Source organism: Eufriesea mexicana, unplaced genomic scaffold (assembly GCF_001483705.2).
Source record: "Eufriesea mexicana isolate 0111107269 unplaced genomic scaffold, ASM148370v2 scaffold9296, whole genome shotgun sequence".
NCBI lineage: Eukaryota > Metazoa > Arthropoda > Insecta > Hymenoptera > Apidae > Eufriesea > Eufriesea mexicana.
In genome coordinates, this window is record NW_016917025.1 from 194,983 (window position 1) to 213,358 (window position 18,376).

Sequence of the window (18,376 nt, forward strand, 5' to 3'; positions counted from 1 at the left end):
TATTCTCTAATACAGAATCATTTGATTTCAAATTACCAAATTTTTAATTTCACTTTCTTCATAAAGAGGAATAAATTTAATTTCAAATCCAATCAAATGACGCATTTAACATGATTTAGATTCTTTCGATCTCTAGATCGAAAATAATAAATTATATTATTCTTTATTTAAAATTAGAGTTTATATAAAAAATAAAAAATTTATTATTTTTACTAATCAGAATGCATAAATAACCTTTTAATACACATGTCTATAAATGCATATGAATGTATAAACATATTCACAAACTAATACCTTACATGTTAAAATTAAAGATAACGTTTAATATTTTACAAATAAAAAGAAAGTAAAATGTATTTTTATAATAAATTTACTTACTTATTTGGAGAAAATCCGCAAATTCTTTGAAATTTTGTTGTCCCACGGCGAACTGAATGATCGTAAACTTAACAAAGTAGTTTAAAGAAATGGAAGCTTAATTAAGAAACTTGACTGGATCGTAGATGGGACCACGAATGGCTCAAAGTACATAGTTGTACACGGGATGACATTTTACCAGCATCAAGGGTCGACGGGCAGACGCACGAATATAAATTTGTCCATTATCCAGTGATTAGTTTGCAGAGGGTTATTTCCGCAGGCGTCCAACCCCTTCAAAGTATTCCACTGGTACATAAAAGTCATTTGATTATTCAAGTTTTTCGGTTGACACGCGAATATTCTATTCATTAGCGTACTTTCGGGTGTTTCAAAAGGCGACTATTTAACGTATAAATTTAAACTGTTTCTGTCTTTATCTAGCGGAAAAATACGTTAAACTAGAAAAATATTGACTTGTAATATATTACAAAATTATGATAAAAATTAACTAAATATGATATGTATTAAATTTATAAATAATTTTGTTAACATTTGCATTTTAATATTGTATATCAATTTACATTTATTTAAATAAAATAAAATTTAAAATAAACATAAGATGACTCTAGTTGTCTACAGAAGGTAACGCCCTATCACAATGCAAAGATTAAACATTGTAACGTATTAATAAACTTCGAAATCAATTTCAACATTAATAGACGTTTAATAATTAAATTTTGCCGAATACTATTATTTTAGAATTTCAAAAAATATAAAAATTTCTATATTGACGATTATCGGTAAATATATGTTATCGAAAGATTATAATTTTATGAAATTAATTTGATTACGAAGTAGAGCTTATATATACATGTAGCTAACATATATATACATATAGCTTGTTACAGTATTAATCTATAACCATACTAATTATAATTAATTACATTACTATATCATACAGTTTTAATTATACATCGTTTAAGCTATAAAACTGTATATAATTAAATATTTATATTAATAATATACGGAAGAATAATGTACTTTGTAAAAAGTTTCTAATCGAATCATTTTGCAATCAACTTTTTCTTTCGTTCATATAATAGAAATCTGCATAAGATTAAACAGATATTATAGAAATATAAAATTTTATACTACATCTCAAATTCTAAGATATCCTACCTCATACCTTATACATAGTTTTATAATTACCTTTAACTTTAATTCTAACCTGCTATTGTCATCTCTCCCGCAATTTGAACTAAGAAATGGCTGATTCTAATTGCATATTTCACATAAGTATAAAAAGGGACCAGTAGCGCTATCTATTCGTGAACTGCATAAGACGAACTACATATAACCTGTGGCGTTCTAGAATCTGTGAACGCACGTGTACATACTTTATAAGTTTAGTTAGTTAATTTGTAAATACTTCAATGACTATTATAACATTTTTTCGTAAAACGTAACATAATAAAAATATAAAATGCAACACGACGACGTGAGTCTATTACAAATTGCTTGTATTAGTTACAGATATGTCATTTAATATTGTACTATTTCAGGTGGTTTGGAGTGTTATCAATAAGTCTTTTTGTTCTTTCAAAGTAAAGTATGTACTATTTAGAAAGTATATATTTATTATATATTATAATTTTAATTTATGTTTTATTTTTGCAGTACCAAATCACAGAGATTTTGCCGCAATGAATATAATCTTACAGGTTTATGTAGTAGATCATCTTGTCCACTTGCAAATAGTCAATATGCAACAATCAGAGAAGAAAATGGTATTATTTACTTATTCATGAGAACAGCAGAAAGGTCAAAATTTAGCCAAGAAGTTAAATTTTTTTATAAGATCACCTAATATTGTAATATATATATGTAATATATGTATGTATCATGCCTTTTACAGAATACATTTTCCAAAAAATGCGTGGGAAAAGGTGAAGCTATCAAGAAATTTTGAGAAAGCACTACATCAAATTAATGAAAATTTATTGTACTGGCCTGGTTTTATAAAAGCAAAATGCAAACAAAGATTTGTAAAGATTACACAGTATCTCATTCGTATGAGAAAATTAAGGTTAAGAAGACAGAAAGAAATTGTACCAATCCAAAGAAAAATTGAAAGAAGGGAGAGGCGTAGAGAAGAAAAAGCTCTTGTAGCTGCTAAATTAGAAAATGTAATAGAAAAGCAACTTATGGAAAGATTAAAACAGGGCATGGCATGTATTTTTCTCATTATAATTAATATGTATATACAAGTGTCAATACTTTGCTTTAATCATATAAAGGCAATCATTTTTTTCTTTTTTAGTACAATGATATTTATAATTTCCCACAAAAAGTATTTGATAAAGCTGTAGAAGCTGTTGAAGTTGAAGGTGAAAGCGAAGCTGAGGATGAAGAAGAAGAAAAGGAACAAGAAATTGAAAAAGAAGTGGAGTTAGAACTAGAAGCAGATGAGAGAGAAAAGGAAACAAACGAGCAACATTTCGTAGAAGCAGAAACTGATGAGGAAAATGAGGAAGATGACTCTGACGTTGAAGAACTGTCTATGGTAATTTATGTTTTATTTAAATATAAATTACAGATTTTTCTCATTACATATTTGTATATATTAATTGACCTATTTTATTAGGATGAAGATAGTGATTCAGGACAAAAAGAAGAAATTGAATTATTCGACGATTTCGCATCTGAAACGAGCGATATTGAAGTAAAGAAATTATTCATATTTCTTTTTACCTATAATAGAATTTCATTTAAAATTATTATTATTGTAGGATATATCACCTGTTGGAAGTAAAAAGAGTAGGAAACCAATTGACAAGAAAAGAACATTACAAAAGAAGATTCGTCCGAAAGTTGAAATTGAATATGAAATGGAGGAAGAACAACATGAGAAAGAACGAGCATAATAAATTTTTAATTATAATTATATTTCTAATAAAGTTATAAATTTATAATTTTTGAAGTACAATCCCTGAATAATTCTAAAATTTGTTCTTTTAGTATAATATTTTTGTATAAATAAAATTTCATTTTTTGTGATTAATGAAATGATTTAAAATTGGCGCTAACTTGAAGTACTCTAGAAATATTAAATCACAGATGGCATTCCTTCAAACAGAAATTCACAGACTAGCAGACGACACGTTTGTACACAAGGAACAAGGTAAATTCTCCCGATTTTCTGCATGAAGATCATAAATGAACATGAATGAACAAATTGCTCTTGACAGAATATTGACTTCGATAAATTATTATTAATTTGAAAACATAACACATCATGAAAGTTCCGACATACATAATTACAGCATTAAAAAGTTATTTAGTCCCTCACACATTATATCTGCTGTTTATCTTTTATATATTGACTAAAATACATGCTTCAATTTCTGAACAAAAATTTATGAATGTTGAAATAAGTTCTTAGCTGCTTGCTAAATAAATTAACAATGTAATTATTAATGCGTATTTAATGCATTGCTATGTAGATATAACCACTTGAGTGAAGTAATTTCATATATATCCTCACGAAAAAGTAAGAATAAAAGAAATAAAAATATTCACTGGCGGCTTTTTAATGAATTAAGAAAATTTTCGCATCGAGTTGCTTCTTATGTAAATAAAATTTGATTACTATTGCGGATTCCATGCAGAAGTATTAAGTGTCATAATAAATCGCCTCCAGGCAAATGTCACGAACTTCGCGTTACCCATGACAGTGCCTTTTGTTTGCTATAAATAGAAAAAGTAGGTTATCTGCAAAATCAATCCCGAAAATAGAGCATTTGACTAAATATTTTATTATTCCATATATAAAATTTGACAATAAAGAGCAAACATGTTATAGTTTTGATTATTTTTTAGAATTATTTCTGTTTTATTTCATAAATTGCTCATTGTAACATATTTGGCTTAATTATTTAATAAAAAGCAAAATAAATATATAAACAATGTGTTTGCACGTCAATTTTATTGTGAATAATATATAATTATATTTGGTATATTAGTTTTACCTGTAATCATATGTGAAGCAGTATGTAATTTCATCACTGTGATGATATATATGTTATATGGTATGTGAATATATTTAAAAAACTGATTATATTTCAGTGTATTCTTCAATGATTCGTTATTTTATTAACATAAAATTTTGTTTTTTATTTCAGGCATATTATGATGTTTAAGAAATATTTTGAAATTTTTAATAATAATTGAAAGGAGACATAGTCCTAATGTAGACTGATTTGGATCTTACATCTTTTAAAACTCGCCTTTTATTTTGTGCTTAAATGCCAAAATATTGAATAATTTCATTATGGAATTAAATAATGTGGGAAATAATAAAAGTTCCATATATATGGCAATATCGTTTAGAAAGTTGTGCTTAGCAACAGTATCTTTACCTCTTGTGACACTTTTAGTCTGTTTTGTTACAGCTTATATCTTCCAACAAGACGATATTCATGAAACACACTGCAGGGTAGGGAACTCATATGACTGTTTCTTTTTAAATCATGATTTTGTGTTTTATATTAAATTTATTAATTTTAAATCTTTTTAATTTTAGGTTTATAATGTACTTCCATCAATCTCAGCTGTTACTGGTATATCTCCTCAAAGATATTTGTGGCGTATAAGTATAGCTCTACATATAGGTCCTAGATTAATAATTGCTAGTGTATATCATTCATATTATTATAAAATACTTAAAGCAATTGAAGATATACCTTCCAAAATTATGGGATGTAGACTTTTAAATCTATGTTATTGGTTAAGCATTGCAGAAGTAGCAGCTCTATGTGGTGTTACATACATCTCTAACAGAGAAAATTATTGTAAGTAGAAACAAAATACTTTATACAATATACTAATTTATAAAGAACAACATAATATAATTATTTAATAATTCATTATAAATTAATTATTAGTTTACAATATTAAATTTATGATTATAACTTAATTAATTTCTATTTTCCAGCTGTGCATGAAAAAATCTTCATTGCCTTTATGATTAGTTCCCTAACATACATGTTGACAAAAGTGAGATTGGGTCGTCTCATAACACCAAATGCACGAAGTCTTCAGTATAAACAGGCACTTTTTGTAACCAGTCTTGTTAGTACTGTTGGTCTTATTATTTTCTTCCTAAAGCACAGGTTACTATGTCACGATCTGGGTAAGAAAATTCACATATTTTAATAAAATTTAATAGTTTACAATTATTGATATCGCATATGAAATTTAAGCGTAAGTGTTTATAACAATTTTTATTTCTTTTTAAACAAATTTGTATGAAAATGTGAATAAGTTACAATTATAAATGATACATACATATAAGCTTAAATTTGATTTACATTTAAAGTCACACTATGTGAGACTTATTACAATCTTTTTCCTAACAGCATTTAGTTGGTTTTCCTTATGCGAATATGTGATTGCCTCTGCAAATATGGGTTTTCATGTAACCGTAATTCTAGACTTTCCCAAGGAGCAACTGGTTGTTGGGAATGGTTTACCTGCCTTAAAGGTGGATTAACTTGTAATATTTTATACTCATTATTATCTTATTATTGTCATCAAAGTGCCTACTGCCACTGTCTGGAAGTGCTATTGCCAAAAGTGAAAAAGTATATAATATTATATTATACATAGCTGAGTATCCACTGATAAATATTGGTAAATATTTCTTAATAAAATAGATATATACTAAATGAAATCAAAAATTTAATAAAATCAAATATTCAAAAATTCTCTTATTTTAGGATAAAGTATTACAAATGTAAAATCTGCATTGCACTTGTAGTAATTTAAACTTTTTTTTTATTAACGTATCTTAATTACAAATTAAAATTTCGATCTATATTTAACAATGTTTTTTAAGATATTTCTCTATGACATATTTATTCTAATAAGTATTTAAATTATTTAAGTACATTATTTTATTAAAAAGATGTTTTCTATATTTGGTGGATACACGGCTTGAAGCACAATCTTTATTAGTAGCTGATTTTAACTACATAATACTTAATTTATTCAATCTTTTATGTAATGCTACAAACATATTAGGTACTTTTTATATTAGCATTTTCTCTGTCCAATGACTTTCATTATAAATACACTTTACAATCGTTTCCATATGAAAAAGCACAATTGAAGGTAAAAAAGCTAAAAGGAAAAAAAAGTTGAAAAAAAATCTAGCGCTTCCAAAGTATGGCACTGGTATCTTCCCAGGCAATGAGAAAAATCTTTAATGGCCTTTTAGGTAGTGAAAACTTGTAGCGATACGAGACATATATGTATCCTACATACAAACAATATATGTATAATATTGTAAGTCCAGACTAGCGAAATTTCATATTTTAATTTCTACGAGTCGATTCAACGGAAAAAGAAATTATTATTAGTATAAAAAACCGCATGTGCTAATTTATTCTGATTTTTAAACTGCTTCCTTAGAAGTTCTTTACAAAGTAAGAATTCTAGTCGATAATTAATTCTAGTCATTTTTCTTCTGTTTTTATTTGTTTTAAAATGTCATCATTATCATGTCACGAGTTTTTGACGCATTGTTAGCATGTAGGATGCATTTACATTAACGTGTCTTTCGTCTTCAATGAGGGTACGTTCATGAAATAAGTGTATGTAATCTTAATTTAAGATACAGTAGAAATATTGTTCATCATTGTACAGCTGTAATACCATTAATATATTTTATCGTGTTTAAATAATATACGAATCGTACGCTATGTGAAAATGCAAGAAAAGAAATAATAACCAAAAAGGAATAAGTTACACGATACTCACGTAATATGGATTATAGCAATATTATGTTATGAAGGATTAATGTAAGGATTATTGCCTATATTCATATACTTAGCATACGATCTTCAAGTGCAACACAATTGGCATTTAAGAAATAACGACGAAGATAGACGAGAATATGCAAACAGAAAGTGAAATCAATGATTATCTTGTACGATATATTCCCGACCAAAGCATGAACATTACGTCCAAAAATCACGGAACAAATTGAAGTTGATTCGAATAACTGTTTGTACCAAATTTTATAAGCAAGAGCCTCGTGTCAATATTGCACAGAGAGCATTAAATAAGAAAAAAATAATATTTGTGATAAAACACACTAATCATAGTTACTGGAATCAGTTTTATAAATCTCGAACACTATGCATAATATTCCGAGGACACTGGATGAATAATATCGTCACCGCGTTCCTCAAGAACTTTATTTCGAACGCAAATAGTCAGAAATATATTTATCCGGTATATTTTCGTACAAGAAACTTCGTTTTCTGACATTCTTTTTAACGTTCCGCTAACAACACATGACCATCAAATGTGTTTCAATATACGCATATACTAAACGATTACGCAACAATCCCTCTGTTGAAATGTATAGAACTATCGTTAAATTATAGGCGATTCAGTTGTCAAGTGTTTAAAAGCACACGAAAGGAATGTAAGTCGCGTACAATCATTCAAGTAACATATCTTGATGGTTCCCATTGTAATACAAAAGCAAGCGTTTGTACTCGTTTCTAATCGCCACATAGAAATAATTGCGAATCATTGCGAATTAATTTATCGGTACCAGACATTAAAATCCGTGCCAAGTGATCTGTTAAAGATACTATGCATGTATCAATCTTATTGGCATCGTATCATCGATGATAAATCTAGCTATGGAATATCTTTAATGAATCACTTATTTCCGATACTCTGACGGTACCGGCCGTGTTTATGGTGGTACCGTTTGTTATTTTAATTTATTCGAATATTTCAAAATTAAACGAGTTTCTATATCTGTAGCCATTTGCCACACAATGCACACATGTGAAACATACACTGCTATATATTACTACATTATCTTTATAAGATAGAGGCAAGGGTAGTTTATTTTACGCTATACAGAACGTTTCGAAAGAGGTGTAATAATTTTAGATCTTTTGTTTGAGAGATTATGCACAAGTATCGATATAGATTTAATTATTGTTTAAAAATTTATCGTTCCCGTAATAAACGCGTTACACCCGATAAACATAATTATCATCAGCGCAGTAATTTATTAAATTGCCCGTGCAATGTTTATATTCGAGCTTAAGGACCACGATTCGAATACTATTATAATAAAATTGATGATTTTATTACAATTGCGATAAAACGTTTTATATAATTATTCGAACGATTTTGTGATACATTCTACACTCTGATATTTACCTATAAGCATAAAATATGTCACAATATGAGTAACAGAGTAACGAAGGACAATTTAAAGCAATCTAATATCAATCTTTTTACTATACTAACATCTTGAATTGAATTATATTATATTATATTGTTATTATATTATATTATATTAGAAAGAGATTTTACAATTTTTCATATCCACAAGTTGCAGTACCATTAAGCTCAAAAAATAATTACATAATTATACTAAACTCGAATTTCTATCGTTCGACTAATTATGAAGAGGAAATGATCATGTAAACCTATATCGATACAGTATCTTTCGCACAAGAAATAATCCCTCGAACAATTCTTTAAAATCTTTTACCCTCGTCCCGAAACACTTTGTACGCCAGGGCTCACGGATATGCATTGACAATTAATACATACATTGAAGATGGCATTGTATTCATCGTGATTCATCTCGGTATATGATTTTATAGAAAGCTTGTACATAACTGTTACCGTTACATAAACGAGCATGATTCTTTAACGAGCAGTCGCTCGCGGTCAAGGGACGAAGAAACCTAACACGGTTTATGTAAAGTAGTATCATCGTCGTCGATGCCAGAGCGACACGATGCGTTGACGAGGTGCAACTTGGAGCAACCTTGACATGTGTCAGAATCTTTATTTAATTGATGTCAGCCACTTGGCACGATGGCACTGTCATGAATTAGGTTGAACGTCTCCTTGCGCCGTTCGGACATGAGGTTTATTATGTAAAGTAGTTCAAAGCGGGTTCTGGAGCAGAGTGATACCACCACTATAATTATAACGATTATATATTAAAATCGCCACACTTGCACTTTGCTCCCCTTACGTACATGTACATAGAGCAAATGCACACAAACCCACAGATATACAGACACGAATATAGTCGAAAAATAACGGGGATAAAGCGGGAGAAATCATTTTATCGCGATTAATACTGGGATTAAGAAGGGACGGTGACGAAGATCGATCATTCGATGATTAAGAGGGTGTTCTAATCTAGGAGGTACGAAGTTTCGATTTTTGGACGTTTGCATTTTCTCGTGGCTCGAGCCATAAAAAAGTGTTCCTAAAATGTTAACACGATATTCGTAAAATTGCCGAAATTATGAAAGTATCGATATAGATTTAATTATTGTTTAAAAATTTATCGTTCCCGTAATAAACGCGTTACACCCGATAAACATAATTATCATCAGCGCAGTAATTTATTAAATTGCCCGTGCAATGTTTATATTCGAGCTTAAGGACCACGATTCGAATACTATTATAATAAAATTGATGATTTTATTACAATTGCGATAAAACGTTTTATATAATTATTCGAACGATTTTGTGATACATTCTACACTCTGATATTTACCTATAAGCATAAAATATGTCACAATATGAGTAACAGAGTAACGAAGGACAATTTAAAGCAATCTAATATCAATCTTTTTACTATACTAACATCTTGAATTGAATTATATTATATTATATTGTTATTATATTATATTATATTAGAAAGAGATTTTACAATTTTTCATATCCACAAGTTGCAGTACCATTAAGCTCAAAAAATAATTACATAATTATACTAAACTCGAATTTCTATCGTTCGACTAATTATGAAGAGGAAATGATCATGTAAACCTATATCGATACAGTATCTTTCGCACAAGAAATAATCCCTCGAACAATTCTTTAAAATCTTTTACCCTCGTCCCGAAACACTTTGTACGCCAGGGCTCACGGATATGCATTGACAATTAATACATACATTGAAGATGGCATTGTATTCATCGTGATTCATCTCGGTATATGATTTTATAGAAAGCTTGTACATAACTGTTACCGTTACATAAACGAGCATGATTCTTTAACGAGCAGTCGCTCGCGGTCAAGGGACGAAGAAACCTAACACGGTTTATGTAAAGTAGTATCATCGTCGTCGATGCCAGAGCGACACGATGCGTTGACGAGGTGCAACTTGGAGCAACCTTGACATGTGTCAGAATCTTTATTTAATTGATGTCAGCCACTTGGCACGATGGCACTGTCATGAATTAGGTTGAACGTCTCCTTGCGCCGTTCGGACATGAGGTTTATTATGTAAAGTAGTTCAAAGCGGGTTCTGGAGCAGAGTGATACCACCACTATAATTATAACGATTATATATTAAAATCGCCACACTTGCACTTTGCTCCCCTTACGTACATGTACATAGAGCAAATGCACACAAACCCACAGATATACAGACACGAATATAGTCGAAAAATAACGGGGATAAAGCGGGAGAAATCATTTTATCGCGATTAATACTGGGATTAAGAAGGGACGGTGACGAAGATCGATCATTCGATGATTAAGAGGGTGTTCTAATCTAGGAGGTACGAAGTTTCGATTTTTGGACGTTTGCATTTTCTCGTGGCTCGAGCCATAAAAATGTGTTCCTAAAATGTTAACACGATATTCGTAAAATTGCCGAAATTATGCCACGCACATTATACCAATGCGGAGAATTTTAAACGAGTTTTCCTCGAGAACTATCAGGCCAATTATCTTGCGCTTTTGCACGTACATAATGTAACATGTGACTGTCGTTTGAATTGGAAATAAATTTTCTTTCAGAGATTAAACGAAGAAAAGAAATTGAAAAATTCGACATTGCATTACCTGCTCTGGTTCAGACGACATTCACACTTGCATAGATTAAGAGAAGATGCTGAAATACTTCATTTGCGCCACAAGATGTTCAATCTGTGCTGCCATTTGTCCAAATGACCTCAGTCTTGCATAAAGCGAAGAATAATTGTACGAAATACGTTCAAAAGTGATATTTCTTTCGCGTATACTACAAATCAGTTAAGAAATTCTCTTCTAGACTGGAATACCCTCTTATGAGGGTTGAAGAGGGATGAAAAATGCTGGAACAAATTTTAGAGGTATATATACATACATACTATTCATTTAATATCTCTAAATCGTTGCATGCACGCACATTAGTACTTTCAAAAGGTGCTTTTTACAACCCGACAACGCGAGTTCTACCGCGTATTTAAAATTTCATCTTTAAAAGATCGAATTTGTCGAGATCACAATGGAGAAAGTTGCGGGACTTTTATTACCAGAATACGTTCGCACTATCACAGAGTAATATTAAAGGGGGAATTAGCAAGTGAAGCTAACGATGAAGTTAATTAAAGTATTTGCTCGTAAGATTTTCGAATTATTTCTTCTCTTCTTTTCTTTTAGAGTAAAGAGATTTAGTTGCAAGTCCGTATTTTATGTATAGTTATTTGCAAGTAAGGCATGTATATATATATATTTATTTCTCGATGAATTTCACGAGAGATTTAGGAATTCCGTATGTCAGAAGCTTCGTAGACTCGATTGAGGATTTTAATTAGCAATAACAATGTAACGAGGACATATCGATTGGATAAACGGCTCTCGTAACTTGGATTTCTAGGAATTACTCGATTCTAGGAAATATCGACGAATGGCCATTTGGTCAAATTAGAGAGGAATTAGAAAAATGCTTTGGTCTACGGTTTATCCAGATGAAAAATTTCAAATTTTTCCAAAAATTCGAAAAGAAATTTCTACACGAACGTTTTTTTTATGCACGGTGCTTTCCAGCACGAATACGCTATCAAAATTGTTTTAAGCGACGATACGTTGAAACGCATCAATTTTTTCTACAGCTTTCATTTCTTGATACGCGGATTACTTAGGCGATCGACAATTCTGTGATAATCGGCACAAATTGCTGTATTATGATAACGCTTTTGTGTTTGTATAAAAGTTCGCAAAGTATACGCAATGTCTTCTGTAGAGTACCTAATTAAGCTAACGTAGTTAAAGAATAGCGGTTATTTATATTTTTCTCGAGATTTTCTCTTCTTTTCACACTAATACTCGTTTTGAATCGCAAGTCTGTTATGTATTATCACAGAATTCTAGTTTTGAGCATTGGATCTCGCTAATGAAACATCTCGCAGAGTTTCGTGACTTATGACCACTGTGTCTAAGAATCAGTTAATTTTTTGCACTGGACAACCACGTGGACATTTTTGAAAACTTTGTAAAATTTCTTTATCCACGGTGTATTATTTTTACCCATTATATCCTATTGATACTTGATATTATTATATTATAGCGTTTTATAATTGCAATTAAGACGAATTTAAATTTTATACTTTTATAATTATAATTAAAATTTATACTTTTTTTTTTAATGATATTATAGAGTTTAACGATGGTGAGACAATACGTATTGATACTATCAAGAATGGCAGTAATTTAATATATGAAAAGTTAAATTCTTTTAAATAAGATAAAAGCTTTATTTCTCGTAAAATTATTTTAAATGGATTTCAAAATGTACTAAAAAATGGTATCCAGTGCAAATGGTTAGTTTATTAAATCAAAGTCCATGAAGCGAATATTGTAAATTATTATTGGAAACGAAATATGATATTAAAATTATAGATCAACTAAAAAGAAGGCAGAAGTAATTACATTTAATATCTCAACTATAATTTAAAATAAACACATTGCGTTCTTTTACGTCTTCGAATTATACTGTACCTACTATAGAAAACATAATCTAGTACATTTCGTTCCAAGATTATAAATCAGTTTCCAATAATTCAAAAATAATTCTATACATCGTTGTATACCATGGATCAATCTGATTCAAAGAATTTAACCCTCCTACTGTATTTTCGCCTAATCGTTTGACGATCTTGTTAGCTTAACAAAAATATCTATCAAAACCTGCATTCAGGTATTTCGAAATCCTTCGAGCTCGATAATTCTATGTTCAATTAGCAATAAAATTCAGAGTAGAAAATCGGCATCAATCTATAAGAAAGACTGTAGAGGGGTTAATATCGAATGACGAATTAATCGAATGATAAGATTAAAAGAAAACTGGTTTACGATTCGTCACGGAACAAGGTGTGCTCGGGGCTGTCTGTAATTTTCTGGCGCCTCGCATGGACGCTCGATCTTCTCTCGTACGCACGATCAATTAGAGCGAAAGTGATCGAGCATCAAGTCTGACTAAAACTTCGGCATGGCTGCCGAAGGTAATTGAACTCCGTTGACCTTAATACGAGGAACGAACACCGCAAACGGAACGAACCGTGCGACAATGATAGATACATGTTGTAAATTACCAAAATAGAGGGTTGAACGAGAGTGAGGCGATCAAACGTGTGTCTTTCTTCGTGTTCCATTTATTTATTTACTTCCTCCTTCTTCTGATTTCACATTCGAAGGATACGTTCGTTTGACTGAGTTGGTGTAGCGTTTACGGGTAACATCTGTAATCGGATTAAATAAAGCGCTCTGTGCTGTGATTGGAGTGTTCTTTGACGGGAGTGAAATGTGAAATAGCGTGGATTTGTTTGAAAGAGAGATAGACGTTTCGAAAATGCGTTTTCCATTGTACATGTAATAAGTAATTAACTAATAAAACGTACCGTGCATGTACTTGTTCGAATATTTTATTCTTCACTGATGCTCTGCGTTTCCTGTCTTTTCCTCTTCCCATTGCTTGGTATTTTGTGGAGTACCATAAATTGAAGATTGGCGATTTTTGCAAGACTTGTGAGGTGGAATTTTAAAGTGATTGTTATTTTATAAACTATCTTTGGCAGAAATTGGATGATTAATTAATATCTCTCAATCATTACACGCAGTTCGATTATGTACCAATATCTCTGAATATTTTCGTTTACCTTGTAGAATTTTATGAAATAAAGTTCATTTAGAATTTGGATTAATTGTAGAAACCGAATAAAGATGACAACGATACAAGGTAGTTTAATGTCAGATTTATTCGTTCCATCAAGAGTAGAATCTAAAGAAAAATAGTAAATCCATGAGAAACCAAATTTCTGAATTGCAAAGAAAAGCTGTAAATTGGAGTCAATAATTATTTATTAATATTCAATTAATAACTATTGTCATTTTACTATAGAACGATTAACTGAAAGTTTGGAACCAATTCGTTTTCTTAATTGGCTGGACGATGCAGTCTTCGTGGTCTTCTGGTTTAAATGCAGAAAACCTTTCGTGCTTGATGTGTCCTCATCGATAGAATCAGTGTTTTGGGAAATATCTATAGTTACAAACATCTTCCATTTATTCTACGTGCAAATAAACAGATTAGAATGGGAATAGATAAAATGGTATATATTCACCAGGCGAAGTTTGATCAGCGATACTAGCTTCATTTTTCAGAAGATTTCCATTCGATTTCTGCGGTTTGTTCACCTTTGTAGAAGCTTCTTTGGCTTTGTCCTCGTCGTTGGGCGAACGAGATCTTTTCACTTTCTTTTCATCCAAGGCAGTGGCAGAGTTTACGGAAGAGGTGTCCATGCATTTTCTACACCGCCACACGATTCTGGGATCGTAGACGTCGATGTCGACGACAGGGGGTTGATGGCAGAGGGGATGATAGACTTCTTGACACTCTTGACATTCCAGCAGTATCAGTGGTCCTAGCTTTGCTCCGTTACACACCTTTTATTCGACGAAATAAAATTCGGTATATTAGGATTAAGTTATTCCAAACTAAATTAAAAATCAAAATGTGCGAAACAGTATTATCAAATTACCAATGTGAAGATTGGCATATGTTAAATATTTGTAGCATAAATACAAATTTATTATTAATATATCTTAAATATTAGTATAACATTTAACGTATAAAAAATTCAAGTACATTAAACAAAATATTAAGATTCACATAATAATCGTAATAATTATATAATAATATAACAATAATATTAATATAAAATTATTATTATTATTAATAACAGTATTAAATACTTACACTAAGTGTACAACACTTTATGTACAACGCTAAAACAAAGTTTTAATCTACTATTCGAAATAATTTGATAAAATTATCACAGAAACCTTGCAGAGGAGTCCATCTCCAGACCCTTCGTCCGGAATAGATATCCTCGGGATGTCTCCCTTCTCGCTACAGTCTTCCACATTCGCGTTAAATATTCTCAGCGGTTTCCAATCGTTCTCCGTGTTATTCACGGAAAGTAACACGCTTCCGGTTTTCTTCGCGCCGATGCTCTTCTTGCCCGGTGACGTTTCCGACTTCTCGTTCGCGAACGATTTGCCACGGATTTTCGTGCTCTGTAAAAATTTCTTCGGCATCCTGGCCATCAAAGTTTTGTCAAAGCCATACCTCTTCTCGATCGACGTATCGAGCATTTTACGAAGTTTCTCCGCGCTGTCGTCCTCCGTCGAATGTAGCAGCGCTAACGCGTTGAAGAAATCTTCCTCGATGTCAGAAGTATCTTCCGTATCCTCGTACATTATGCACGCTCCCGAAACAACTTTCCCCTGGGACGCTTTTTTTTCTTCTCCACTTTTTACATCTCGTATAAAGTTTCTCGTGCTTCTTTCCAAGTTATGAGTAACGGGTTTTCTGGATAAGTAAAGTGTGAAGGAATGGACACTTGAATGGAGAAGTCGATTCAATCCTTTGCCTGCCCAAGTACCTCTGCAGAGATAAGATACGTATGTGTCTTAGTATGTTTCATTAGCTTATCGACTTTAAGTATACTGTACACAAATGATAGTAATAATCGTAGTAATAGAATGGAAATAAATATGTATAATTATGCTTATATTTAAATAAAAGTCGACATTAATTCTGTCCAAATAGCTGCACGTTCATAATACCTGCAAAAATAAAATATCATGAGCAGGTTATTATGATTCGTTTAGCAATGTTAAAAACTGTTTACATTTGCAAGAAATATAAAAGATATCTGTATGAAAGGTGTGAATTGAAATTTATTTCTCGTATGTTTGATATACTGTATGAGATGTAGAAATTGTCCACTAAATTCGTGCTATAATTGCATATGACGAACGAGGTATGCAAAGGGTTAAGTAGATGTAATTGCTACACGAGTAGCTTTATAATATGATAATTTTGGTCGATGCGAATTATACAGGAAATTGTTTAGAATTGGAATTAATTACGAGTAATACGATCGCAGTCGAACCACGAAATGATTGTCAAACAAATAAAATGATTTTCCGAATCCAACGAGTATAACAGAATGAATTTACTCGTTTAGCGAAGGTATAGAGCAAAGACGGCATTTCAAAGAGCAAGAACGAAACTCGAGAAGGTGATATTTTCATTCTTACCCCGTCTAAAGATTCACAAGTTTGGCAAGATCCTACCGAATTCTCGTTGACACGAACAGAAATTCAACGTCAAAGGATCTTTGTAAGCTCGAAAGTGATATTAAAAGTTCGCAACGGAGGTGAACTCGAGCAGTACGACTGTACGAATAGTAACGATGCTGGTGCAAAACTTCGGATGGACGTCCATTGTGAAATGCACCGAAGGAAAGTAGTTGATATTTATCAACTTGAGTATCGACTTGCTCGGCCGATCGTACATCGATAAAATTGCGTCGATGCACCATTGTTTTCTAAGCTGTCAAGCTGCCAACCGGTCTGCCGCAGTTACGATATAATACGATCGACCGGCTATGAATGTCGGCGAAAATATCTTGCGAAAACCACGATTCCTGGAGAAAAATGACACGACATATGGTAAGGTGAAAATAGACAGGTAGGAATGAAAACTGAAGAATGACAGTTGTACTTGCTCCTAGATCTGCCGATTTGTCAAAACTAAAAATAAGGAATGAAAAGATAAAAAGTCCGGTATCAGTCATCTTGGTTAATTTGGTAGTCTTGCTGTTAAATGAGCAAGAGAAAATGAATCATCATCTTTAATTAGAATAAGTTTCTAAATTTGGAGATAATCTATTTCGAAGAAGGATTATTATGCAAAAGAGAAAAAGCTATAGTAACGATAAGAAATTTGTTAAATACATCTCATTCGTTTTATTCATAATGAATAATTGGAGTTAATAAGATGAATGGAAGATATTATGTTCGTTTTAACCACCTGCATTTGTGTATAAATTATTTCAATCTACTCCACTTGGCATTATGAAGGCTGATAAATACGTGCATTCTTGTTTCGTTCTAATTACTGATATCTGGATCCACGAGATCGTTGTTATTAATTACGTTCATTGGATTCAGCTAATATATTAAATAAAGCAGTAATTCCGAACGTGTACATATACTTCGATGAGGCCTTTATAATTATCATTTAAATGTATATATTTCCATAGGTCATTCTATAATCACGTTAAATATTCATGTTGAATACAGGAAGAATATAAAGACCTTTTTACCGATGAAATTGCTTTCAATTTTCATATTTAGAATCTCTCTTTGGACCTAAAAATTAAATACTTGATATCATATTTTATAAATACTTCAATTTTAATTTTATGTCGAATTCAGTTTTATTCTGTATTATAGGAAAACAAATGGACCTGTATAGAAGAATTCTGCATTTTAAATGCAATTGAAATTCCTGATTATTATTTCTTTTTCTTTATTCTTGGTATTATACCCTATTTTTACAAGGTGGGCATTTGAGAAATCTTCATATTATTTCATCTAAGCAACTTCCATTTCATTATTTCCAAATTTTATCAAATCACTGTACTCTCTTCTCATTCGCTCTCCATACCATTATTCATTCCACCTGAAACACAAAACAAGCAAATCATATAAACATACGGACAATTACCCATACAAACTCATTGAAATAAAATACTCTCAAACACGGTCCCTTATTTTGTTTCCCTACTAACAGTCGTCCACCTAAATAAACAATGAACCAATCACCCAAACATAT

The 18,376-nt window shown here is 31.2% G+C and overlaps 3 protein-coding genes and 1 long non-coding RNA gene across 4 annotated transcripts; 2 read left to right on the forward strand and 2 right to left on the reverse strand.

Moving 5' to 3' along the window:
- The first annotated feature begins 1,724 nt into the window (after positions 1–1,724).
- On the forward strand, positions 1,725–3,284 carry Rbm13 (RNA-binding motif protein 13). The gene is made up of 7 exons (XM_017907862.1): positions 1,725–1,858; positions 1,923–1,969; positions 2,038–2,181; positions 2,276–2,588; positions 2,681–2,923; positions 3,005–3,082; positions 3,150–3,284. The coding sequence occupies exons 1-7, from the start codon at positions 1,844–1,846 to the stop codon at positions 3,282–3,284; spliced, it is 975 nt and encodes a 324-aa protein (XP_017763351.1). The 5' UTR covers positions 1,725–1,843.
- Positions 3,285–4,626: 1,342 nt separating this feature from the next.
- LOC108553097 (post-GPI attachment to proteins factor 2-like) lies at positions 4,627–5,961 on the forward strand. Its single transcript, XM_017907863.1, has 4 exons — positions 4,627–4,855; positions 4,943–5,210; positions 5,354–5,551; positions 5,778–5,961. Exons 1-4 carry the CDS (start codon positions 4,691–4,693, stop codon positions 5,909–5,911), a joined length of 765 nt encoding a protein of 254 aa, XP_017763352.1. The 5' UTR covers positions 4,627–4,690; the 3' UTR covers positions 5,912–5,961.
- A 4,491-nt stretch (positions 5,962–10,452) lies between these two features.
- LOC108553092 (uncharacterized) lies at positions 10,453–14,086 on the reverse strand. The gene is made up of 2 exons (XR_001890605.1): positions 13,782–14,086; positions 10,453–10,751 (listed from the first exon to the last, which is right to left on the reverse strand). It is a non-coding gene; the product is annotated as an uncharacterized LOC108553092 (long non-coding RNA).
- A 487-nt stretch (positions 14,087–14,573) lies between these two features.
- On the reverse strand, positions 14,574–17,642 carry LOC108553099 (integrator complex subunit 12). The gene is made up of 4 exons (XM_017907864.1): positions 17,570–17,642; positions 15,532–16,135; positions 14,811–15,132; positions 14,574–14,728 (listed from the first exon to the last, which is right to left on the reverse strand). Exons 2-4 carry the CDS (start codon positions 15,946–15,948, stop codon positions 14,574–14,576), a joined length of 894 nt encoding a protein of 297 aa, XP_017763353.1. The 5' UTR covers positions 15,949–16,135; positions 17,570–17,642.
- Positions 17,643–18,376: the final 734 nt, after the last annotated feature.